This window comes from Terrapene carolina, unplaced genomic scaffold (assembly GCF_002925995.2).
Source record: "Terrapene carolina triunguis isolate 2854851 unplaced genomic scaffold, T_m_triunguis-2.0 Scaffold95, whole genome shotgun sequence".
NCBI lineage: Eukaryota > Metazoa > Chordata > Testudines > Emydidae > Terrapene > Terrapene triunguis.
This window is the reverse complement of record NW_020664446.1, coordinates 29,273,586-29,300,206: the sequence shown is the minus strand read 5'-3', so window position 1 is coordinate 29,300,206 and position 26,621 is coordinate 29,273,586. Positions and strand designations below refer to the sequence as shown.

The following is a 26,621-nucleotide window of genomic DNA, read 5'->3' as shown; positions in this document are numbered from 1 at the left end:
CCCTCCAGGTGCCGCCCCAAGCACCAGCTTGGGTGCTTGGTGCCTGGGGCCGGCCCTGAGGCAGCAGGAGTTCTTCAACCCTAGTGCCGTAGTCATTTAAGTATTGTGGAGAAAAGGTAACAGGACGGTGTTCCTTTTCTATTTATTTCAAACAAAACAGCAACACATGCTAGCTGGGGGAGGGAGAACAGATGAAGTCCCTTTCTGTTGCCCAATATGATTGCTATTTGGGGATTGCTATTCCCCCCCCCCTTCCCCCCCGATGACACTCTTCTATTTCTTTTTGACTGAGTCCCATTTCCGAAACGTAAGAGTTCTCTGAAACCTGCACTGACCCTTTTCACAGTCTCTCCTGCGGCCCACTGACATTTAAGCCAGGGAGGAGCCCACCATGAGCAAATGATCATTTCCACAGAAATGCAAATCTTGAGATAGATGAGGGGTATAAGCAAGAAAGACCACATGAGGAATATGTTTGTTAGAGACAAGCTCAAAGTAACAGCCTAATGGAAAAATGAGGGAGTGCAGGCTCAGAGAGTTTGGTCATGTAAAGCACAGTCCTGACAGCTATATGGGTAAGAGAGTCCAGCAGATCAAGATTGAAGAAAAAGCCAGAGAGGCTGACCCAAGAAAAAAGTGGTGGGATGTTATAACAGAAGACATCATCATGTGGTGTGATATAGGATATGGCATTAAACAGAGCACTTTGGAGCGAGAGGATTCAGAATGGACCCAGTTTAATGCAAGGAAGACGAACAAGAAGGATCCACTCTCCTGCTGGGAGGTAGATGAGGTTCTACCTTCCCAGAGTCATTCTTCAGAGTTCACTATCTACATATGGCATTCAGAGTGAGAGGTAACAGACTATTTGACGTGGGCTCCATAATGCAAAAAAACTTATGCATGTTAACAATGGGCCCTTAGGGAAAGGAAAGTGGCATGGAAGAGGCATGATACTTTATTTACAATACTTATTCACAGTCCACTAATAAAAAATAGAGTTAGTCATTTACAGCCAGAGGTGTGCATGATGCTTTACAGGAGAACAGAAGTCCCCAATGCTGGATGTGATCCATCTAATACAATGGTTCTGAAACATTTCCATGCCAGGACTCCTTCTCACTACACTCTCATGTAGCCAGAATCTCCTTGACCATTTAGTAATATGAGTGGTCATACTCTCTGGGTTCAGAACCCCCCCATCTAACAAAATTTAGTCATGGTGTGTTTTGGTCAGCTTGAGTAGTATTTACATTTGATTATTATATTTACATTTTTGATTCTGGACTCTGATCTTTAACAGATGCACACAATTTATTATTTATTTCCTAAGCACCTCAGGGATTAAGTATTCTGCCCTTCTGACAAAAGACCAAGGTGATTTTACTCCCAGGGTCATAGGAAAACAGGTTAACACCTACTTTTCATTTGATAAGGGTAAAGCACCAATATATGTGCATACATTAAATAAGTTCCAGTGTTGCACATTTGATGCAAAGTGAAAACCAGAACATTCCCCAGTAGAACATTATCTCAGGATGTTGTTGTTTCATGTGGAATCTCATCATGGATCACTTCAAAAATCAGTTCCTCAGTTTCATAAAAAACATGCTGAAGTTACTGCATCTATATATTTATGTATTAAGATTATTAAAAATGAATCAAGCACATAACCCACTGTGCTGCTGCTCAATTTGTATCTTTCCTAGACAATTTTATAACCATCCCTCACCTGCTTTCCGTTTTCTGTACAGATTTTGATATCTGGTATTGATTGTCTGTGATTAAAGTGATTAAAGAAGTGCAACCTCTGTAATTGTGCCAAAATAAAAAATGTCTCACAGATTTATGAACATAAATAATCAAGTCTTTAATATATTGTTGATTACAAGTGATTGTTTAATTGTACGTTTGAATAAATATGTTTTGAATATATGACAGGGATGGTCTGAGTAGGTACCAGCTAAACAGATAAAGTTGCCTAGGGTCTGTACTAATTTAGTCAGGTTTTACAATTCAATTCTCTCTGAAAATGATTTTGAAAGGTCAAATATTTAATTATACCTTTCACTTTGTTTCCAGACAACTCTATTTTTACTCATTTCCATGGCTGCTTTGAGATGTATCAAGATGCATTTTCAAAGCACCATAGCATTAATTGAAAGTGAAGCCCTTCCAAGAATCAGTAACCCTGTATTGACACAATGGACTGAAAGTTCCATTAGAGCACTGATCACTGGCATGATGAATCATCTCCATGCAACCAGTGTCAATTGCTATTCTAAACCACTTCCTGTTCAGCTCTTCTGGAAAAAGCCTAGTGGGGGCCTCCTTGGACACTCCCCACCCCCAGGCAACAAGAGCAAATAATGTAGCTAAGATGCCTGAAGCACCAACACGTGACAGCTGTACAGCCACCTTGATCAGACTGGGTAGTAAATGGTTGGGTCATAACTGCAAGACAATATTGCTGGGATGTTTCTAGGTTGCTGAAAACCCAAGAATGTTTTTTTAAGGGAAAAAATATAGACAGGTTTTTATATATATATAATTTTGTTGAAATTACATGAACGATTTCTTCATTTACAAAGAATAGTCTTTATTTCCTTTTAAGGTTGGGGGCTAAAAGTGTCGATAGCGGCCCTTAAAAAATGCTACGCATTAGGTATTTTGTAGCAGTCATAATGATACTAAGCAAAATGTGGAGGGACAACATCTGGGCACCCGATAGGTGCATGCAAGTGGGGGTTTCTGGTCAGCTCAGTGAAGTGTGGTACTTATTCCTCTTATACTAGCTGGTGTACATGGGGGTGTCCTTTCATCATTGTCCCCTTTAGGGTTTCTCCGATGAGAGTCAGACAGTGAGCATTGTGACTGTCCATTGCACAAGTGTGCAAGAAGTAGGGAAGGTCATGTTGAGCTGTCACACCCCACCCAGCACAAACCCAAGCAGAGCCAGTTATAGTCTGGTTGCACTGGTTTGAATAGGAGAATACATGGTAAATCAGACAGTAGTTAGAGATGTAATCAAGATTTTGTTGTTTCTGATTGGCTAGTGTAGTCCTTTTTATACAATACATACAACAATACATGAACAGTGAATGTAGAAACAACAGGTCTGATTCTCTTCTCATTTACACTGGTGTAAATCAAATGTAACTCCACTGATATCAGTGGAGTCAAGCTGGTATAAAACTGATGGTAAGTGAGCAAAGCAGCAGACCCCAAAATGAGACAATGATCTTTCACAGCCATTATTCCATGCAAGCAAATATGAAATTTTATCTTAAACTTTTATGTTTCTGTCCCTTATGAAGACAGAAACATTTATCAGCATCTGACAGAGACATATTACTTATTTCTGTATTTTATTTATTGTATAGTATTTTATTATAATGCTATATACTTACTATGGGGCATTGCCTTCAATTCCATAATTATTGATGTTGGTCGCTGCTGTAATCCCACATATAATAAAAGGAACACCTCCACTAATTAGATAAAATCTGTCAAGAGATAACAATTGATATTTTAATTTTCTTGGTTTGCAATTGCTAGAATTGTTTTTAAACAGTTTTTCTTTCTTGATGTTTTGTAAAAAGATAACAATGCCCAATATAGCCTGAAACATTAAATATCAGAAACATAAGATCAGAAAATCAAGAAAATAAAATGAAAGCCCTATATGAAGCAATAGCAGAGGGCTAATGTTTACATCGATCCATTTCAGAATTTCCTCACAGTCTCTTGGCTTGTAATTTCAATATGTATAATTACACTAAAAATACAACCTCAGTAATGAGAAAGTTATTACAACATCTCAGACAATAAGCTATTCCTCCTACTTAAATGTTTTTGCTTTATATATATATATATGCACTATAAATTCAGAAAGTACAGCCAAGTCAGCTGTTTATGGTCTATATCCAACTTAAATTTTCTCAGCAGCTTCTGTCCTACAGAGGTTCTGGGGTAACAAAAACTGTTTCCTAGCTGACAACTCTGAAATGGAGGAGAAAAGAGGCGGTCCATTGGGCAGAGCTTGCTCATCCTGCATCTGCATCCAGGGGCGGCTCCAGGCACCAGCACAGCAAGTGCGTGCCTGGGGCGGCAGTCAGGTGGCCTTCGGCGGCGTGCCTGCGGGAGGTCCGCCGTTCCCGCGGTTTTGGCGGCAATTCGGCGGCGGGTACGCCAAAGCCGCGGGAGCGGCAGATCACCCGCAGGCGTGCCGCTGAAGGCCGCCTGACTGCCGTGCTTGGGGCGGCAAAAAACAGAGCCGCCCCGTCTGCATCCATGTGAGTAAACCTCTGAACCCCTGACAAAGGCCTCACAAAAATCTAGCAAAATATACATTTTAATATCTTTGGTAACTGGTATGAAAAGATTGGAACACATAATTTCACACCCATTTAACTGGTTAAACACCACTTTACTTGGAACCAAATTAATTCCAATAAGGGGAATTAATACTAATACTGTCCCAGTTAAGCAGCAGTCATTACCATTCACTATCATTAGGCTAAATCAGATTCCTAGGAGATGTCCCTTTGAAGCAGCCATCCTGTTTTATTATGTTCAAATTCAGCAGACTGTACTGGAATATTATTTTACATTTGCATAGCACCTTCCCTTCCAAAGCAAACAGCAAATTATGCATATAATGCAGCACTGAACTGCTGTGACCTCTGAGATAGAGAGCAGCAGCCAACTGGTGCACAGGAGACTGCAGAATAGTTATGGTGGAAAGGAATTTTGTTTAGTGGCCCAAGGAGAAAACTCAATTTTTACAGGCAGTGTTAGGATCTTTAATATCCACACAGAAAACTTTAGTTTGTAGAGTGTTGTCTGAAAAATCCATGCAGTAAGCACTGGTGAACTCACTTTATCTATCTTTAGGATTAAACCCTGCTTAGCTTTGAACCTGTGGCTGCAAGGACCTACTCATTTCAAACCAGAGAACCAAGCCCCTCCTGCAGGCTCCGTTGTTGCTCTCTGTGTGCATCCTCCCTCATCTCTTATTTAAACCAGCTTTTCTCTCTGCAGAAACAATTTCTCTCTCTTCTATCACCTCTCAAATGTGGAAGGCAGTAGAGTTAAATTATAGGAAGGGATATTTTTTCTTCCCCACCCAGTACTTTCTGTTCCTCCAAACAAAAGGGGAACCTCTTACTTATACAACACATTATTGTGTGAGGTTCAGATCTGAGATCAGAATCTGGTCCCTATATTTTCCAAAGCCCTGTTCAAACATTAAATAGTCTCATAGTCGTGGTAAGATAGTGCTTGGGCAGATCGGTGAAACAGAGGTACAGTGAGTGGAAGTGACTGCCTCAAGATCACTCAGCAGGCTAATCAGAATCAGGGTTTTAATCCAGATTCTTTTGGTTCCCAGGCCCAAAGTTAGAGGTCACTTTGTAAACAGAAAGATTGTACAGCAAAGATTATAGCACACTTTGCCCTAGGGTTCCAAGCTGTAAAAAAAAGCAAAGAAACTTACCAGAAAATCACCCTGCATACGTCTGAAAAATCTTTCAGCTTTTATACCTTAAGCACAGTTCCTTCAAACTTGGCTTAACTAGATCTCAATGAGTGCTACAGAATAAGCTAAGTCCAGACAAAATGCATTCAGCCATTGCTACTTTATGATTATGTACTGTAATCATTTTGTGATCTCGGCAGATAGGACAAATGTAATGTAATTAATGTATCTTTTTTACACACACAATTCAAAACTGGATGAATGAAGTTTTCAGAAATGTTTTAAAAAATGACTTTAGGTAGAGACAAAGCATGAAAAATTTCAGACCAATTTGTCTGAGAACATTATAAGAAACACAAAAATAGGAATATACAGATCTGTATAGGAAATCACATTTCAACCTTAAGTATAGTAGTCACAAAAATTTCACTATATTACTTTCTATAATCTCACTTTCTATCTAGACACACATTTCTTCTACATTGAATATACACTCACACACATTGTATATCCTTAAACCCTATAAACACTTCTATTGTATATCTTTGAACACTATAAAATATTAATCTATTTTAGGTTTTCAAAAGAAATATATCATGTCAATATCACACAGGGTACTGTGCTGTGCTGTATGCTGGTAATTCTCAGATGCCCTGGAAGCAGTTACCTACACAATGCTCCAGAAATGTGGCAATATCCAGCCAAATGTCTGTCCTGTCTAATTACTAAAAGTAGGAAAATACATTCTAGAAGTGACATAAGGTGAAGTCAAATGCTTTCAATGCACCCGAGGTGCACTGTACTGATATTGATCACAGCACAGTGCCTGCCCTGTCTTAATGCTATTAAAAAAAAATCACAGACTAGAAATGATACTATGTACAATTGATTCCTCAGCTATGGTATCAGACCTCCTCAGGAATAGGAAATAACTCCCCAGAAAATATGTGGCTGAGAAATGAAACTGGGTGTCAGATGAATGGCACAAAGCAAAATGAAGACAAAATATGGAGAAATGGGAGTTAAAGAATAAGAGCTAGGTTATATGCACTTTGGGGCAGGAACCATGTATTCTTGTTTATCTGTATAGAGACTAGAACACTATGAGTGCTGTAAATATTATATTAATGAACAAACAGTAAGTATCTGAAGATTGAACACAGAGGAAGAGGCATTGTTCAGGATGGTCCAGAGGAATATATCTAGTAGTTTAGGAAATTTAGATAATTTTTAATGTGGTCTATGAAATATTAGAAGAGTCTGCCAAGAGAAGAAGTGGATGAAGGCTCATTATTTGAGTCATTTAAAATGACTGGACAAAGGACTGGAGGAAATACTGCTGAGAACAATTTGTTAGGAGACTGGACTATGTGACATAATAGTTTTTTTCCCAATCATTAGCAATATTTTATTATTAAAAGGAGAAAATTTATAAATGCAAATAATGTCTAAGAAGCAGCCAAGAACAGAATTCACCATGCAGAGAAAAGAAAAACCACAATAATGAATAAAAAAGTGAGGAAAGGGTTGATAACAATTAGTAACACTTAGTACTTATAGACACCTTTCATCTGAGGGAATTAAGGTGCTTTATAACATTAATTGATTTAACCTTACAAACCCCCTGTGTGGTCGATAAGCATTATTAACCTTGTCATACCGATGAGAGAGATAATGTGGTTTGTCCAAGGTCACACAGAAAGTCTCTCTCAGAACCAGACCTCTTGATTCCCAGTCCTGTGCTTTAAACACAAGACTATCTTTCCACCCTGTTAGAGTAAAATGAAGGGAATGGGTCACAACATGCCATCCAGGAAACAGTTTCCACATCAAGGAGCTTACAAGAAATGGGATTTGCCTCCCCTTTGAGGGAACAAGGGCATCGCCCTTCATTAAACTCAGACATCTCATGGATCTTAGACGCAGGACTGAGGATTCACAAGGAGGGCTGGGCAGCTCTGTGCTACTCCTGGGGCTTGTTGATGCCCGAGTGTCCCTGCTTATATCTGGCCATTACTCCCTGAAAGGGTTTGAAAGCATGTAGATGGAACCTGTGTGAGTTAAACCTGACCGTGTTAACACTAGCTTCCATTTGTATTTTCTTCTTGGATTGCCAGGGAATGTCACAAGCAGCAGCTTTTCCCCACTCAAATCAATGGAGCTCAAACATACAGAATTGTGTCGGGGGTGGGGGGTGTTCCTCTGAGATCAGAGCAAGGAGAGTACTGATCAGGTTCAGCTCCTCTCCCTGCAGCATATTTTCTGCTATTTCAATAGATTTTCAATTACTTTCATCTATACAGCAGGAAAAATCAGGGGGAATATTCTTGCCCAGTGACACACATACACAATCCAGTACAGTAACCAATTTTGTGGTGTGAAGTGCAACTTTTCCCTATAAACAAACACATGGTTCTCCATCACATTCTCGTCCCATGTTTACTTTCCTATTTTTTTTATACCATCAATCTTTTTTCATTCGCTTCTCCACAGTTTCCCTTAGCATTTATATACTCCCCTAAACTTACCTTATCTCCTTCTAGGTACATCTGGGTTTCAGAGCTTGGCTCTGTGCCCTTTGGCTTTTCACTTTCTAATGACCTTCTCCACCTTTGCATACAAGCCACTCAATTTTTTACAATCCAGTTCTATTTGTGCTTCACTCTCTTCAAGCTGGCCTTAGCCAGTTTGCATAAAAGGTTTACAGCCAAACCAGTGCCTCCACTTTGAATTTTTATTTCTCCTTTATTTTACTAGCTCTACTTTTTATTTACTATGTGCACACTGACTCATCACCAGATTTAGTTAAAGTGTCTGATTAATGGAATAGATGATGCCATAACATCTTAGCATTATTGAAAAATGGGCAGAGATATGGGCTAACTGTTAAGAGATGGATACATGACATTGGCTTGCCTAAACTTCAAACAATAGGTGAAGGTGCTTGCTGTTCAGATTGTGACCTCGTTGGATGAATACAAACGCAGTAGTTGTATCAGTTGAAGGAATGCAGATTGCTAGCTAGAAATAAGGCTTCCCATGATCGGGCACTCATTTGACATCTGCATACATTTATTTACTTGAATCATACACTCCTTCCATTTGAAGGAGCACCTATCCTTTGCTCCAGGACACACACACACAAAAGTTATAAAAATAGACAAATCCTCTAACACCTTGTCATAACTAGAAAGGGAAGGGTAACAACTCTCCTGAATACAATACTATAAAATCCCTCCTGGCCAGAGGCACCAAAATCCTTTTACCTATAAAGGGTTAAGAAGCTCAGGTAACCTGGCTGACACCTGACCCAAAGGACCAATAAGGGGACAAGATACTTTCAAATCTGGGGGTGGGGGGAGGGAGAAGGCTTTTGTTTGTGTGCTCTTTGTTTTTGGGTGTGTTCGCTCTTAGGACCGGACATCAATCCATGTTCTCCAAATCTTTCTGCACACGTCTCTCATATTTCAAACTTGTAAGTAACAGCCAGGCATGGCGTGTTAGTTTTATCTTTGTTTTCTCAACTTGTAAATGTTCCTTTTGCTAGAGGGTTTACCTCTGTTTGCTGTAACTTTGAACCTAAGGCTCGAGGGGGTTCTTCTGGGCTCTTTGAATCTGATTACCCTGTAAAGTTATTTTCCATCCTGATTTTACAGAGATAAATTTTACCTTTTCTTTTAATAAAATTCTTCTTATAAGAATCTGATTGATTTTTCAATGTTTTAAGATCCAAGGGTTTGGATCTGTGTTCACCAGGACTAGTTGGTGAGGGGATTACCAAGCCTTCCGAGAGAAAGGGGTTTGGGGCTTGGGGGGATATTTCTCAAGCCTACCCAGGAAAAGGGGTGTAAGGGCTTGGGGGGATATTTTGGGGGAAGAGGAACTCTAAGTGGTCCTTTCCCTGTTTCTTGTTAAAGCACTTGGTGGTGGCAGTGTACTTTTAACCTAAGCTGGTAAAAATAAGCTTAGGGGGTCTTTCATGCAGGTCCCCACATCTGTACCCTAAAGTTCAGAGTGGGGAGAGAACCTTGACACACCTTCTGTCCAATAATGCACATATATAATAACCCATCAGCTGAAAACATATTTAAGGTCTTTTCAATCTCCCATCAGGCTTCCCAGTCCTTTGCAGACAGGGAAAATAAATGGTTCTTGCAACGTATCCTGCAGTTTGATAAAGACCAATTTCAGAACCATATGAACCCATGAGAGTCCTGGTTCCATATCAGTGGCCTGGTGAAGATGGAGTTGTGCAGCTCATTAGGAGTTATTTTTCTTATCTTTCTCATTCCCAAACATAAGCTCTCTCTCTGTCTCCACAGGAAAACATCCAGTAACATCAGAGATCAGATCTAGTTTCACCAACTAGTGTGGCTATTTCGGAGCTCATGCAAGTTAAAGCTGATAACGTATGCTATCAGCAGTGAAACAAACCAGGAGGCAGTAAGATAGAAAAGCCATGCTAGTGGATGAAGCCAGCCCTGGCATCACTGTGGAATAGGCTAATGTGTGGGGTTTGGAGTGGGAATGATGCACATACACACGCACACCAGAAATGGCTACACACACACACACACACACACACACACACACACAGGAAATGGCTTCACACATACACATACACAAGAAATGGCTTGGGACACACAGGAAATGGCTTCACACACACACACGAAATGGCTTGAGACACACAGGAAATGGCTTCTCTCTCTCTCTCTCTCACACACACACACACGAAATGGCTCGAGACTCAAGGAAAACGACAGATAAGAAATAAGGGTTTTATAGATAAAAACTGATATTGACACACTGTTTATTTATGTAATATTTTAGAATTGTTTTAAAGGGAATTTAATCCAGGGGGTAATTCTACACATAAAGGCAATTGCCAAGCAATGTCTTCAGCAGTCCCTGAGGAATGCTTTTTAGTATTTGCACATTGTCGTTAGCATTGGGCCACGTCATTGCCATCAGTCTGAGTCAGGGCCCGAAAAAATGCCATGCACAGAAATATTAAAAACGCCCACACTCCTGTTTTGGAACACACACACTGTACATATTTTAAAGTTATTTTGATATGCACTTAGAGCTATAGGTAGGCACATTTTAGGAATATAAAAACAACAGTGAAACACTGATCCCCCTCCTTCCTTTCACTCTTTCCACCCTCCAAAAATGTGCATCTTTGTGAAGAGAGATAAAGATGGGTGAAGTCATATCTTTTATAGGAACAACTTCTATTGGTGAGAGAGACAAGTTCTCTTTCCCTCTCTCTCTAATATCCCGGGACCAACACGGCTACATCAATGCTGCATATCTTCATGAAGGCAGACAAATAAATGTTTCCCAGTGTGAGGCCCAGGAAGCTCTTGAAGAGAAGCTCTACTTCTATTGAGCCCATTGATTCAATGGCACTCTATGGGGGTGCAGGGCCTACCTATCTGGAGGCTGCTTATAGAACCAGGGCCTAAGAAAGGAAGAGAACAGAGATTTTTTCCTTTGTTTTTTGGGGGGGATGGGGGGGAGCATCTAATTGTTTTATAAATTATATTGGATTTAATTTGAACATCTTCATGAGAACACTCAATAATGCTCAGAAGCTTCTGAGCGACTCAGATGCCATAGTGATGAGTGATAGATAGAACAGATAGATAATGAAGCTGTGGTAGCTGCTCCATAATTATGAGCCTGATTTTTATACTCCTCCCAAAATAAACCAATCTCCCTGTAATTTTGTATGCGGCAACTCATCTCATGATAGAGTTTTTCCAGGAAATGTGGTAAAAATCAGAAAAGGAGTTTTAGAAGTCAGGGAGTTTTGAAAATGGATCTGTCCTTCACTTTTAAAAATATCTAATTTTTTGATCATCAGGTCCCCAACATGTCTTAGCCTACAAACTCCAAGTTCAATTTGTTTTGTTGGCCTTGCTAAGGGGAAATGCCCATTAGTTTTAACTTTTAAGGTGTTTTTTTTTCTCTAGAGAAGGAAGGGTGTACATGTGAGGATTACATACAACAAGCTATGTTAAAAAGGTTGCAAAGTCAAGCACTCAAAGTTAAGAAATGCCAGAATTAAGACAAGATGAATAACTTAATATACTCCCTTTGTGTGAACACATTATGATAAAGTGTTTAAGTACTTGATCACATACTATCTTTTCCAATAGGACCCCACCTCATTCAGTGCACAAGTTGGATAGTGTGCACTAAATGGATAACTATTTTTTTTTAAAATCCTCCTCATTGAATGTGTGGCTTGAGATCTTATTTTCAACACACCTTTCAAACCCTGAACTAAATACAGAGAGACAAGGTGACTGAGGTATAATCTTTTATTGGACCAACTTCTGTTGGTGAGAGAGACAAGTTTTTGAGCCACACAGAGCTTTTCTTCAGGTCTGGGAAAGGTACTTCCAGCATCACAGCAAAATGCAAAATGTTTAGCATGAGTAGTTAGCACATATTCTAAGGCAATGGTTCTCATCCAGGGGGCCGTGAGCAGGTTTCAGGGGGTCTGCCAAGCAGGGTCAATGTTAGACTCGCTAGGGTCTAGGGCAGAAAGCCAAAGCCCCACCGCATGGGGCTGAAGCCTGGGGCCCTGAGCCTCAACACCTGGAGCTGAAGCTGAAGTCTGAGCAAAGTAGCTTCACGGGGACCCCTGTGGCCTGGGGCCCCAGGCAATTGCCCTGCTTACTATCCCCTAATGCCGGCCCCGGCTTTTATATGCAGAAAACCAGTTATTGTGGCACAAGTGGGCCGTGGAGTTTTTATAGCCGGTGTGTGTGTGTGTGTGTGTGTGGGGGGTGTGCTAAGAAAGAAAAAGGTTGAGAACACCTGTTCTAAGGGACCATTCAAGGTGGCACATTAACACCACTAACCCCCTCTTTTTGTCCTATGACTGCAGTGGGTTACAGATTGTTGTAATAAGCCAGAAATTAGTGTCTCTCTTCAGTCTATGATTTTTAGTGTCTAGCAGAATTATGAATTTAAGCTCTCAGACTTGTCTTTTGAAAGTGTTGTGCAGGCTTCCTGCCCGTTTTTTCAATCTTTGTCCCCTGTAATCATCTGCCATCTGGGCTTTGTGGTTCATCCCTCTTAGTTAAGGTGGTGGGCCTTTGGTTCTGAGCAACTGTATGGCTGCCTATCCCAGTACACCTCTACCTCGATATAACGCTGTCCTCGGGAGCCCAAAAATCTTACCGTGTTATAGGTGAAACCGCGTTATATCGAACTTGCTTTGATCCGCCGGAGTGCGCAGTCCCACCCCCCCGGAGCACTGCTTTACCGCGTTATATCCAAATTCGTGTTATATCGGGTCGTGTTATATCAGGGTAGAGGTGAATCTGCAATAGCTACACACCTTCCAATTTCTACAGCAAATGAGGCAGGTCTCCTACAAACAACCTCCTCCTTCAGTACAAATTCGCCACCCCCATTCCTGAATCACCCATCAACTTGAATGGTTAAAGTCTAGCAAAGTTATAAGCAACTGAAAACAGTTATAAGCAACAGAAAAGATGAGGCAACATTAACTATAGGTTAGCTCTGCCTATCATACCTATCTTTATAGCAGGAAAGGGGTTAACTCAGGGCCCATTACAGCACAGATATAAACCTAAGGCATAGAAATGCTAAGGGAAGGGCCATACAAGGAATAAGAAGTTGTCTCTCCTCCAAAATCCAAGCAAGGAGAAAGTGGAAAACTGAAAACTGATATTGAGAGTCATCAGATTTTGGTGTGTGACAAAGCCACACACTTTTGCTTCACTGTCATTGAGAGTCATCCAAACTACACTCAGTTATAAAGGAACAAGTGCTAAGTGAATATTTTAGCTTAATATATACAGATTCTTTAGGTACTCATTTCACTTCAAAAATACATTTTTCCCTCCAGTACTGATAAGCCAGAGTTGCGTTAGCTTGCTGGAAAAATTTTAGTATTCATTTGAGTCAGGCTCCTAAATGACAGACGTTATATTGCTGTTAGGTAATAAAATGCTGTAAAATAATATATTAGAGTGTTCAGAGGTTTCAAAATCCTTGTGGGGAAAAAAGAAGCTAATATCCCTAAGCTTGTCCGAGTTTTCTGAGTAAACCTACCACCTATATTCTGTTCTATTAAGCTAGCAAGATTTCTGTGCTGACAATTTCTTTTTAATATTTTCAAACTGAATAAATATCATCTTGCCACCAAAACATTTTTAATGACAACAGTATTTCACAACTGCAGACCAAAGATATGGAGAATAGAATGATTTTGAAGCTAAACTGCAGAGCACTAGGTTCACTCTTGCCAGTGCAGGGAGGTATAATTTCAAATGTATCTCCTTACACTAGTTTGGGGAATTCACTTTACAGAGTGCAGCTTTAGCTTCTGCGATTGGCCCTCCCAGTGCAAGTGGCCCGATATGCTGAATCCACACATATCCATCCTCCCTGGTTAAGCTCAGTGCTGCATACAGGATCTGCTATGGCTTTTTGCAGCTGGAAAGGAATTTATAGGCATCTAATACAGCAGCAAACTGCCCTTGTCTCAATAGACTTTCTATTGCCAGTGCCCCCACAGCAGAGTTTGAGCCAGCAGAGGAAATCAGGCCCAGAAAATTTGTTCACAAGAATAGAATTAAATGAATAACTCCAAACACCTTAAAGAAAATAAAAATTGGGAGGAAAAGATATAGAAGAAGTTGCACTTGCATATAAGGGACTCAATTACTTCTTGGAGACAGTGGAAGTGCATGGCCCCAGAAGGGCTCCAGGAGGTTCCTTTCCTGGAGCTTCCAGGAATGCAGAGGTTGCACACTTGCTACTAGGGCCCTTTGTGGGTGTGCATCTTACATGCTACAACCCCATGGTGTAAGTCAGCTTTGTTGGCCCGTGCACAGGGAGGGCAAAGTCATGGCCCTGCCTCTTCCCCAGGCCCTTATGGGCTCTAAGAGTCCCCACACTGCCCAAAACACAAGGGCTAAAGCAGATTCTAAGAATGGGGACTGCAACCTATGTGGCCCTTACAGGACCATGTAAGTGGGGAAAGCTCTCCTCATGTAAGGGTCGGGCAGAATCTGGCCCAGAACGAGGGTAGCAACTGTAGAGATTTCCACTCAAGCTTAATGAATAATAACTAAGTAGCAAAAATGAGTAAAGAACTAGTCATGCTGAAATAAGTAAATAAAATATTTCTACAGCCTTTTTGTGATCTGTAAAATATAAGGAAAGTAAATGCACAAAAATCATATTTTTTTAAGCAAAGGACAAAAGTAAAGGAATGCAAAATGGGGATTCAAATTACAGAGAAAAAATGATTGTGTCAATCCTTTGAGAAGAATTATATAATCTAAATAAATACCTCTTTCTCCCAAAATATTCACATTTGATCCTTACCCCACCCCCGCCCACATGCATTTTCACTGTCATCTTCTCCTTAGGAATCATAACAAGCTTGTCAATGCTGTTTAAAATGTTAATTTCTAGCAGTAAAATGGCTGATACTCTTGTCGTAAGCAATTCATTGCTTCCTCCTTCTTCCGGGCATTTGACTACATCAGTGTAGAGCTGTTATCTAAAATTCTATTGCAGCTCCAGTCTGCTGAATCAAACACAACTGCATTACCAGGCATCACAGAATACACCTTTAGAAAGTCAATTACCGTCAAGATGTCCTTCTGCCTTTCAGTGAGGAGAAAAGAACCATTAACCTATCAACCCTCATCTAGGCAACAAATTCTGATAACTGCCTATTTACGACAATGCCATTTTACATCATACAAAGCTGAATGGAAAATAAAGCATACAAAGATAATGATAATAAGTTCTATGACCTTATATTCTGCACATTTAATACATGGTTCACATTATATTAGTATCAATGTTTTATAGCTGTCAATAGAATCAGCTTGCATTTTAAATAGAAAATATAGATTTATTTGGTTCTGCTTGATGTAAATTGCATTAAGTCTGCCAAAGGAACCAAATCAAACTATTACCAAAGGGAAACGCATTGTACTTTTGATCAAGTATGCAAGCCCTTGACAGTGGTTCCCAGCTTGTGTTCCCCTACAATTGAAATATGAAATAGTAGTTTATAAAAGTAATTTACTCTAATCCTCTATGTCATTGGGGGATCATCAGTGTAGTTCCCTGATTAGTAATAAAGTTTATCTCCCATGCTACAGAGCTGTTTGTTTATTTTGGCCATTAAATAACATTTTGTTTATTTGGCAGAATTCTCTCTCCTGTAGGAATTCTTTTATTTCAAATCGAATGCACACATTTTAAAACACCTTTCCCCACTTGTATAAGAAGAAGCATTTGTACAATTCTTTCTGCAGTATTTTATTCACTTGGGGATTTTTTCTTACAATATGAAAGATGGCACCATAGATTCAATCTATTGTATTAAAAATAAATATCTGGACAATAATTACACCACGAGTTATACCACAAACTTAAGGCTCCATTATCTGAATCATGGATTTCAAAGAAAATGTGTGGAATTGTTCATTTGCCATGACAAAAATGTAAAGTCTCTGAGAAACAAATGAAATTTAACTTTCTGCCACTTTTCTCCTACTACACATGCATAGAGGGAAGCTGAAGAGACCTGGAAGTGACTGAGCAAGCAATCTAATTGAGTTACAGATTTTACTGGTGGAGCCAGATGGTCTGTTCTTAGGCTCCCTCAGCGGAGCCTATAAATTAGAACTCTGAAAACAGCAGAGGAAGAATGGAAGACAACACACAGGAGGCTCGGGAGATAGGAGACCCACTTCTATTCTATTCCCTTCTCCTAAGTTCATGACTCTTCTTTTCCCTCCTCTCTTACTGCAATCAATAGTCTAGCCTGAAGGGCAGGCTCCTTGTTCCAGCAGCCAGAGAGAATTAAGTCAATGAGAAGTGGGAGAGTGGAAAATATCTCAAGTCATTCAGCGAAAGGAGACCTGACTTTCCATCCTAGCCTGCTATCAGTGTTCCAACTCTCAAAATTTGATTGCAAGTCTTGCGATATTTGATGTTTTTCTTAACCCCAGTTTTTGGAGTCAGATGATTATGTGAGAATCTCAGTTTTCATTAAAAAATAAAAGTTTCCAACACTTGTGGTTGTGGAGAAAAGCTGGAAAATGGGAACCCTTCTGGCTCAAAAACCAGAAGACAAATCAAAGGAACCTCAAATTTATTATTTTTAAATCTCATGATTTTTGGCCAAAGTCATGATTCTTGAATGATTCAGATTAGCAATGCTGCCTATTGGAAAAAATACTATTAGGCAAGTACAGCTCCAACAAGCTAAGAAGCACTTGGAAATTATTTTTATCTTTTGTTCAGGTACCAAAACATTTTTAGCACCTTATGAAGCCTTGTTTGATTGATACTGGCCAATAAAATAATGTAAATTAGGAAATTTAATATTGCCCCAGGAAATTTGCCATTTTCTCCATAAAAAATGGGCCATTTTCAATTAAAACAAAAATTACAGTCTTACACATACTGTATATAAAATCAACTGAAATGCATCAGCTGACTTCCTTTGCATAATGGTCAACAAATGGTAAATATTATGGAGATTAACCTGTCACAACTATTTTAAAATTATATGCTCTCTGACCATAATGTAAAACATTTTTGAGCTATCTGGCACTATATATTCCTATTTTCCAACCAAGCTCTATATTATGAAGTCAAGTTTAAAGCGAAATGGTATATTTTGTCACTTTTACGGGATTTGTTGTGCATATCATATGCATATCTATGAATGAAAGTTTTTTTATACCCCAGACAAAATATATGATTATACTATATTTTGTGCATGTATATAGAGATATTTCCAGGGACTGTTAAAAGGTTAAAACATACCTACTATTTGTGCGGGCATAATTCACAAGAAACTAAGAAACAAATCTTTAAAATATTCCTAAAGCATAGTTGCTACATCATCAAAATTAAACACATTTAGTATGTCAGGCTAATGCATCTTTTTTCTACAATTATGTTCTAATCACAATTTACTCTTTCCTCCCATCTATTTAGATATTCAGATTTATTTTCAACTTCATGTATCTAAAAATCTAATCACACACAGCTACAGCAAGATGTATCCTCAGGCAAAGTGAGAGAACAGCACTCTTTAAGACAGGAAGTAAACCAAACAAATAAAAATATCATCATTGTATTAAGTCTAGTTGGTCTAATTAAGAAATTCAGTCACAAACCCAGAAGGCAATTCAAAATTGAAGAGCCTTTATAGAAATGCTCCATGGATATCATCAAAACCCCAGCTGTTGAAGCTTACTAGCTGTCAGCTTTTGTCATGGACAAAGCCAGCATGCACTTTACAGAACAGATGAAACATTCTCCTGAAAAGAATGGCTTAATATCTGAAAGAAATAAGAGATAATAAATTCTTCTAAAGTCCACATTCAGTGCACCATACAGAAAGCAGTCTCAACCCATATATTTAGGTTGCCTATCACTTCCCATTCTAAAAATGTTTCAAGCCTGTTTGGAAGGGCTCTAATACTTCCATGGTTAGCAGTAGGAACTTGAAATTTGTCAGGGGATAGTCTTGGGGGTGCGAGGGTCAAAAAAGTGCTCTCTTGAAACACCGAGGACATGATTTTCAGAGACGCTGAGCACCAAAAACTCCAGATGAAGTCTTTAAGAATGCAGATGTTCAGCATTTCTGAAAAATAAAGTCCTAGCTGCCTCAACTCAGCCACCTAATCATTGAGGCACTCAAAATTAGTGAAAAATTTGGTCTAAATGACTTGCTGAAGGCCACACGATGTCATAGAAAATAATTACTATTGCCAAGGTATCTATAGGACTTAAATGTGGAAATATGCCATATTTCATCAGTTTTATTTCCCCCTTTTCATTTTCACTCTCCATTTTAATCTGTCCACTAACATTGGCTGAGCAAACATCTCAAGCTCAGGACTGAAATGAGAGAACAGAATATCCTAGTTTGAGGAATTTCCTTACAGTATATGAAGGCTGGAAGTTCAAAAATCTTTGATGGAACAATTCTCTGTAAGAAAATGCAATTTCCTCTAACCATTTCAGGAGGACATGTTAATTTCAACAACATTTTTGATGGGAAAGTCAAAATGTTTTATTTACACTTTCTTGTTTCATTTCAATAATGTTTAAATATTTCATTCAAATAATGTCAAAACCGTTCATTTTGTATCAACTTCTATATAACATTGATTATATCATATTATATTATATACACATTGCAATTAATATACAGTACATATTTTTTCTAATATAGTGTTTTGATATTATTGGAACAAAATGTTTAGAGTTTCTGAATAGAAATTTTTCAAAATTTCTGTACCACAAGAAATTTTGAAATTTCAACCTTTTGGTTTGATTTGGAAAAAAACAAACTTTGAAATGTCAAAGTCTTCTGTGGAACAGAAATTCCATTTTCTAATCAGCCCTAGTTGGAAGATACAGAGATGATATCTGAAGTTGGAGGTCCAGATATGAAATGCTATTTGTGACTAGATAGACACACCTGTAAAGAATACAGCAGAAAGCCAAAGCCTTATCTTGATTAACGATAATGTAAATGGTTACACTACTTGACCTGGTAAATTAGGTGCTATTTTAATGTTATGTCAAATGCACTTTATCATTTCCAGTCTCTCATGGTGAAGCATTAGGTGTAAATGCTCTTTATAGATACACTTGTAATGCCAACATCACTGCGTGTTTTCCTGCAATTCAATACTATAGGCTTTAAGCCAGCTTCATTGTTTAAAACAGGACATTCTTTTATGAGCTTTCTTCTTTACATGTGCTAAGCGATGAGTGGCCCAAGTCATTATTTAATACTCAAATATACAAATCCAGATGAATGTATTTTGACGGCTTTACTATGGAACAACAATGGCATACAGTGGCCAAAACCCTTTATTGTCTAGCCTGTACGGAATATAATGCACCAGACAATGATTGCACTATGGCATAAATTCTCTTCCGTACATTTAGGGTGTGTACATGTGGTGCCAAAAATGGCAAAAGTGAGTAAATTCTAAGCTTCATAGCTTACAAGGCCAGAAGGGACCATTATGATCAACTAGTCCAATCTCCTACATAATACAAGTCAAAGGACTTCCCTTAATTAATTCCTATTTGAACTAGAGCACATCTTTTAGAAAAGCATCAAATCTTGATTTAAAAATTTCAAGTGATGGGAAATCTACCACAGCCCTTGGTAAGTTATTCCAATGGTTAAATACTCTCACTGTTAAAAGTTGCACCGTATTTCCAGTTTTAATTCGTCTAGCTTCAACTTCCAGTCCATGGCTCTTAAACTTTTGTCTGACAAACGGAGGAGCCCACTATCAAATTTTTATTCCCCATGTAGATACTTATAAACACTGATCAAGTCACCCCTTTATCTTCTCTTTATTAAGGAAAGCAAATAGAACTCCTTGAGTCTATCAATGTGAGGCACATTTTCTAAACCTTTAATAATTTTTGTGGCTCTACTCTGAATCTTCTCCACTTTATCAACATAAATCTCCTCCATCTCTCATGGTATTTGTCAGACCAGGTTTTGATCTCACATTGATCAGAGAGTTTTGTAAGGTACTACTCATAACACAAGCACCGAGGTAAGAGTCCACTTAGAATTGACTGGCTTTTGTCAGTTTGATATGGTTTTTTTTTTAAACAAACATTATTGAAAATACATAACTATTGAGATCTATGTATTATTGTACAAACATGGGTTTAGAAAGTCTTTTAAAGACTTCTGAAACCTTTGCAAAGAAGGGATCTTGGATCATTAAGATTGCAATACTAAAATTGCTGCAAGATGGGTTGACCACCAGTTAAGTAATGAGGCATTTCTCTTACCCCAAGGTTGGCTAAATTGAATACTTAAGTCATGAATAATTTAGATATATTACATACATTTTTATGTGCACATTATACAGTAAATGTACTTTACATTATATGGGATATACATTTTTATTAGGCCTGTGTAAGACTCAGTGGCGTCAATTTTCAGGACCTTTGCTTCAGATTGTTTTGTATCTCTTGAGTTTCAGATTTGAACGAACCAGAAAACTCAAAGTGAAATTGAACCACATAAGGGAATTAATAAGGGGATGAGAAGCCCTGTAACAAGATTTAAGATGGGTGTTTTAGCCCTAGCAGAACTAAATGTTAACTCACACAAAAACACACACACACATACACACACACACACACAAAAAGGATGGGTGAGAGAGAAGGTATTTCTGTGACCCTCTTATATACATTTTCTACTGTAAATGAAATAATAGCTCGTTTCAGTGTTTCATTTGCACTGTGCAAATATCAGTCTTTATAATATCTGTAAATATTATTTTAAAGTTATTCTCTGGTATGATCTTGTGATTCAATTCCTAATGGCGAATCCCTTACAGAATAGGTGTTATATTTATAAAGATGCACAATATCAGGTCCTAGCAGCCCATTTCTTGTACTGATTAAGAGGAATCATAGAATATCAGGGTTGCAAGGGACCTCAGGAGGTCATCTAGTCCAACCCCCTGCTCAAGGCAGGACCAATCCCCAACTAAATCATCCCAGCCAGGGCTTTGTCAAGCCTGACCTTAAAAACCTCCAAGGAAGGAGATTCCACCATCTCCCTAGGTAGCCAATCCAGTGCTTCACCACCCTCCTAGTGAAAAAGTTTTTCTTAATATCTATCATAAGCCTTCATAACTGCAACTTGAGACCATTACTCCTTGTTCTGTCATCTGCTACCACTGAGAACAGTCTAGATCCCTCCTCTTTGGAACCCCCTTTCAGGTAGTTGAAAGCAGCTATCAAATCCCCCCTCATTCTTCTCTTCTGCTGACTAAATAATCCCAGTTCCCTCAGCCTCTCCTCGTAAATCATGTGCTCCAGCCCCCTAATCATTTTTGTTGCCCTCTGCTGGACTCTTTCCAATTTTCCCACATCCTTCTTGTAGTGTGGGGCCCAAAACTGGACACTGTACTCCAGATGAGGCCTCACCAATGCCGAATAGAGGCGAATGATCACGTCCCTCGATCTGCTGGCAATGCTCCTACTTATACAGCCCAAAATGCTGTTAGCCTTCTTGGCAACAAGGGTACACTGTTGACTCGTATCCAGCTTCTTGTCCACTGTAACCCCTAGGTCCTTTTCTGTAGAACTGCTGCCTAGCCATTCGGTCCCTAGTCTGTAGCAGTGCAAGGGATTATTTCATTTTAAGTGCAGGACTTTGCACTTGTCCTTGTTGAACCTCATCAGATTTCTTTTGGCCCAATCCTCTAATTTGTCTAGGTCCCTCTGTATCCTATCCCTACCCTCCAGCATATCCACCACTCCTCCCAGTTTAGTGTCATTTGCAAACTTGCTTAGAGTGCAATCCATGCCATCCTCCAGATCATTAATGAAGATACTGAACAAAACCGGCCCCAGGACCGACCCTTGGGGCACTCCGCTTGATACTGGCTGCCAACTAGACATGCTGGCAGCCAGTATCAAGTACAATGAAGTACAATGAAATCCAGAGTGTTATGTTCCCTCCACCTCCAGCAACACTCTTTGAGAGGCTCCAGTAACTCTATACCGTGTGTGATTTGGGAAAGATATTCTGGTGACTACAGACTCACAGTGCAAGTCTCAGAGTAGGTCCTGTACAATGTATCACCTTATCAGCCTACTTCTCTTTACTTTTATTGTAGAACGATTTATTTACTTAGCGGTGGGCACATATTGTGTTAACTGTACTCTATTACACTGCTTCACAATGCCAACAACAGATAGCATTGGGAGATTGTCAAAAAAATGTAAATTGTCAGTGGCTTTAGTTCAAACTGAATAGGCAATATCTTGTACTATAGCAAGCAACTATATACTCTCATATATCTAAATTTATGTGGTCAACATCAAAAAGTGGTGTTTTCCAATGGTTACCTCTCTAAAATTACCAGAGTCTTCCTCTACTCTCACAATCAGAGATATCTACATGGTAACATTTGGCAAAAGGTGACTTTTTATGGTGACCACTGTAACTCATTTCCCATATCATTATATACCAAGTGATAATTTAAACAGAACCACAAGGGCTACAGACTTAAATCATTTGGTGCTATAAACTTTATCATATGATTTAATTATTTGTTAGGCGATGACAGAGGCATTGGTGCTGCTGTATTAGACACAAAGTTAAAGACTGTCCCTGCTTACAGGCTAAAAGACAAACCAGCTAGGCTGAGTTCACTCAGAAATCCAGAAAGTGTGTTGCTTAACTTTTCTTTATTCCTTTTATTTATGAACTCATAATTTATAGGTATATAGGAGAAATGAGTTTTATATCTTTCTTCCATATTCTGGCTTAGGTTTTTTCATATCTTTCTTGTTTGATTCTTGTTATCCTTTAAATCATGCCAGTTATCCCTCCTTATCGGCTGTTCTCTGTTCAATGCAGAGAGAAAGTCTCTTTAGTTCTACTCTTATTGTTCCTTTATATGACAATGTAAATTGGAACTACATACTATTCAGGGGACTGATGTATTTGACATACTAAAAGTTCAGATAAATATACAGTGGTGTTTCATGTAGAAGCTATATATTAATCTTCCACTGTACAAAATTGAAAGAGGTCTTATATTACACCAGGTGGATCACAAACCTATAAGACATATGAGGCCAGATTCTTTTCTGCATTCCTACCCTTTGCGATGATCTGATAGTACAAGGGGTATGGAAAGCCACTGAATCCCCCCCAGGAAGGGATTCTCCGAGTATCGGGGAATCTGTAACCGGCAGAAGCAGATCTATAACACCTGCCATGAAACTATGAGCATAGAGGTTAGGTCAGGGCTACAGTGGGGGTCAACAAAACTCTAGCTATTATTCTATGGTGTAATGGCCCCCAGGGACTATAGCCAGGCAGGGCTCTTTGAGGAGCAGCCAGGGTGCATTAAAGTATTCCTGGGCTGGTGCTGAATTGTTCTCAGATGTGAGAAACCACAACCAACTTCTTTGAGACTCATCCCTTCATCCCAGAAGATAATGCACACAGCTGAGTATGTAGCCCACAGCCTGTATACTTCTTGCACTAAAGGAAATGCTTCATCTAAAGCCTATTTTTATCTGTGCTGTCTATAGAACCTCTCTGTTACAATACAGACGCAAATGTGGAACTGTTACTCATGCTGACGAATACATACTGTGACTCATGCAAGTAGTCCCACTGACTTCAATCAAGCTCTATACAAGTGTAGTCTAGACACACAAAATTCAGTACTACAGACATGCATTGTTCATAACTGGGAACTCACTCATACTGTGAAGAATGTTGGTGAGGTTTCATCAATTTTCATGAAGAAAAACTAACTCTTCTAAGTTTGTTTTCATGGATAAAGTCTCACTTTTTATTGGTGGTCCAATTTCACATTTTACAATTTACCACCCTAAAAGATAACTATAGATAACCAGCAACTCAAACCCTTACCCAGCTGCTAACTATTGAATACAATAAAGTAGTATATTTGAAGCACGAAAACATGATGGAAACCACTCTCCCTGGTGACTTCTGACTTTTGGCTCCTTCTTAGAGATCTCTCTCTTTCATTTCTGCTTTCTCCAGAGGGCACAGTTCAATCTGCTAATAAAGAGACAGCATAAAAGCATGCTCTTTTAAAGTTATACATGAAGGAAAGATATTAGGGATTATAATGCTATTAAGTCACACAGTAACTGTATTCAAGTAATGATTTGAATCCACAAAACCAAGGAGATTTAGAGTTAATGGCAAAAATTCAGGTTGACATTTCATCCTTAGCTCACCCTACTGAAAAGTAAAAAACAAAGGTACAATGGCAGGAGTGTCAGCCCAGATTTTTAGCTTTAAGGTTGAATTCTTTTGCTATTGTCGGTTTAAGTTGGATACCTAAATGGAGCTATGTGAAAACTTTCACATATACAATTAAATTCATGCATTCCGGCTTTTTGTTGTTTTTTAAAAACTGACACACACACACACACACATGCACAAATCTATTTTTGGTGGCTCCTGTCCCAGATTTTTAACCAGAAGCCAAAACAAAACTTTCCCATCATCTATAAAAGTCAAAGGGTAAATTACAGAAAGTCACAAGATTGTGAAGGATGAATCCCCCCAGCATTCAGACCAACAATGATGAAAGACTTCAGAAAGAAAGAAAAGAGGAGGGAAAGAATATGGCTATTTTGATGTGTTGTGTTTTTTTGTTGTTGGTTTCCTTTTTTTTTTTGACACACACACATCAGGTTAGAAAGAAAAATTGGCTAAATTGCCTAAAAATGTTGGGCTAAATATCCAGTCAATGGGAGATTTGCTAGAAGAGGAATGAACAACTAGCATTGCCATCATCAACAAAGCTGCCAGTCTGCTCAGTTCCTGTTCATTAGGCTGCTTAGTTTATAATCAAATGAATTTATTTTGGCCAGCGCTCATGATCTTTTTGCGTTCACTTTTCTTCATGAAATTGACTTTTACTGGCATAAACACTCACAGGAAACAAATTTCAAAGTGATATGCACATACACTTGTGGAAAATAAATTTTGCTTGCACAGGTATTTGTGCTGGAAGTGCCTGCACACTCCATCCACTCAGGGAGCAGAAGCAATACCCTTTGACCCGTTTGACTGTCATGACCAACATATAAAGCAATATCAAATATTCATAGGACTTTCCACAATCAATTCATAAGTTAAACCAGTTGGGAATTTTTGTTTTTTTAAATCATGAAATAATTTAGTACAACAGATAAATCTGAGGAAATTATAATCTGCTCCTGGATATTCTAGGAGCAGAAACAGAAGCTATATTTACTAGACAAATTATTAATTGAGAATTATATACTCCGTTGCATTGCTTATATACAACAAGTGTAGCTACAGATCGAGGAATCTCAGAAGAGAGAACTGTGCTGTATGCCTATAACTTCCTACACTTTCAATGTCTTTCACAATAAACAACAGAACCTTTGTAGGTAAACGTATGCAGCAGTTTAGCATACCCAGTTTTGCAGGCACTGTTGAAAAAAAGCACAGGTACTAGCACAAATTATCTTGTGGAACTACTATTGCACAGTACATCTATTTACAATCAGATGACTGGATCTGGAGCTCATCTGGATCTCAAAAAAAAAAAAAACAGGCCAATTTCCACTCTTAGATGCACTGGTATATATCTGGAGAGACTCCACTGACAGTGGCCCAATAAGTATGGCATTATCCACCTAAAAAAGGAAGGGCCCAGTAGGGGCATAAATTGTATACTGGACATTGACCAGTATTGTTGGAGCATATGAGATATGTTAAATTGGTAGACTACTTGTATTTCAAACTATTTTAAATTGTACTGCTGATACTAATAAGTACTGGAATATGCAGTTACTTTTATTTATTGGCACTAGTAAAGGGGAAAAGATACGTGGATGAAATACTTCCCTGGGTTACACATGTGCAGCTGCCAGTGATTTCAGTGAGGGGTGGGCGTGTGTCCATCTGACTCAGAGCAGAACTTGGCCTAAATTTTTGTTTTGTATTGCAGAGCTCTACAGCAGTGTGGTACCTGAACAAAAATACCTGGAGGACGAGCAGCCAGCTTCTACTAGACTCACAACAAATACGCCTTCCGAACACTGCAGGCATATTTGGAACACATTAGTTTCAAAGTCTCCTCTGTCAGAGTTGGCTTACATAATAAAAGACTATAGGTTCCTACCAATTCCATAAAGCTGTAGGAATTCAGCAGGAAACAAGGGCTTTTGAAAATGAGAACACGGTTAACAAAAATGCTTATTTTTAGATTCCTTATCCCATATTAATATACTTTCCACAGAACATTTTTTGGTTTGTTTAAAAATGCCCACAGCCCTTCAATATTTTCTATCTGGCAGGGACTTGCCATCTCCTTGTTTTATTTCTGTCCTTCTTTCCCTCATTTTCTGAGTGCAAGACCTTCCTCCTTCTGCCTGCCTCTAACACCTCTACCTGCCCACTGACCCCGTTACAAGCAGTCACTTGAGGACTGAGATGGAAGAGAACCTTGTTTCAGCAGCCTGAGGGCACAGCTCCTAAGACCAGTGGTGAGAGGCCCACACAGGCACTTAGGGACCCAAT

At 39.0% G+C, this 26,621-nt stretch overlaps 1 protein-coding gene across 2 annotated transcripts in view; it reads right to left on the bottom strand.

The window, feature by feature from the left end:
* The window catches only part of ADGRA1 (adhesion G protein-coupled receptor A1), a 466,576-nt gene that overhangs the window by 6,935 nt on the left and 433,020 nt on the right, over window positions 1-26,621 (bottom strand). For both annotated transcript variants that reach the window (XM_026651172.2, XM_026651174.2), the window contains one exon: window positions 3,411-3,506. In XM_026651172.2, the coding sequence (XP_026506957.1) occupies window positions 3,411-3,506 (96 nt within the window). The remainder of the gene's footprint in view (window positions 1-3,410; window positions 3,507-26,621) is intronic.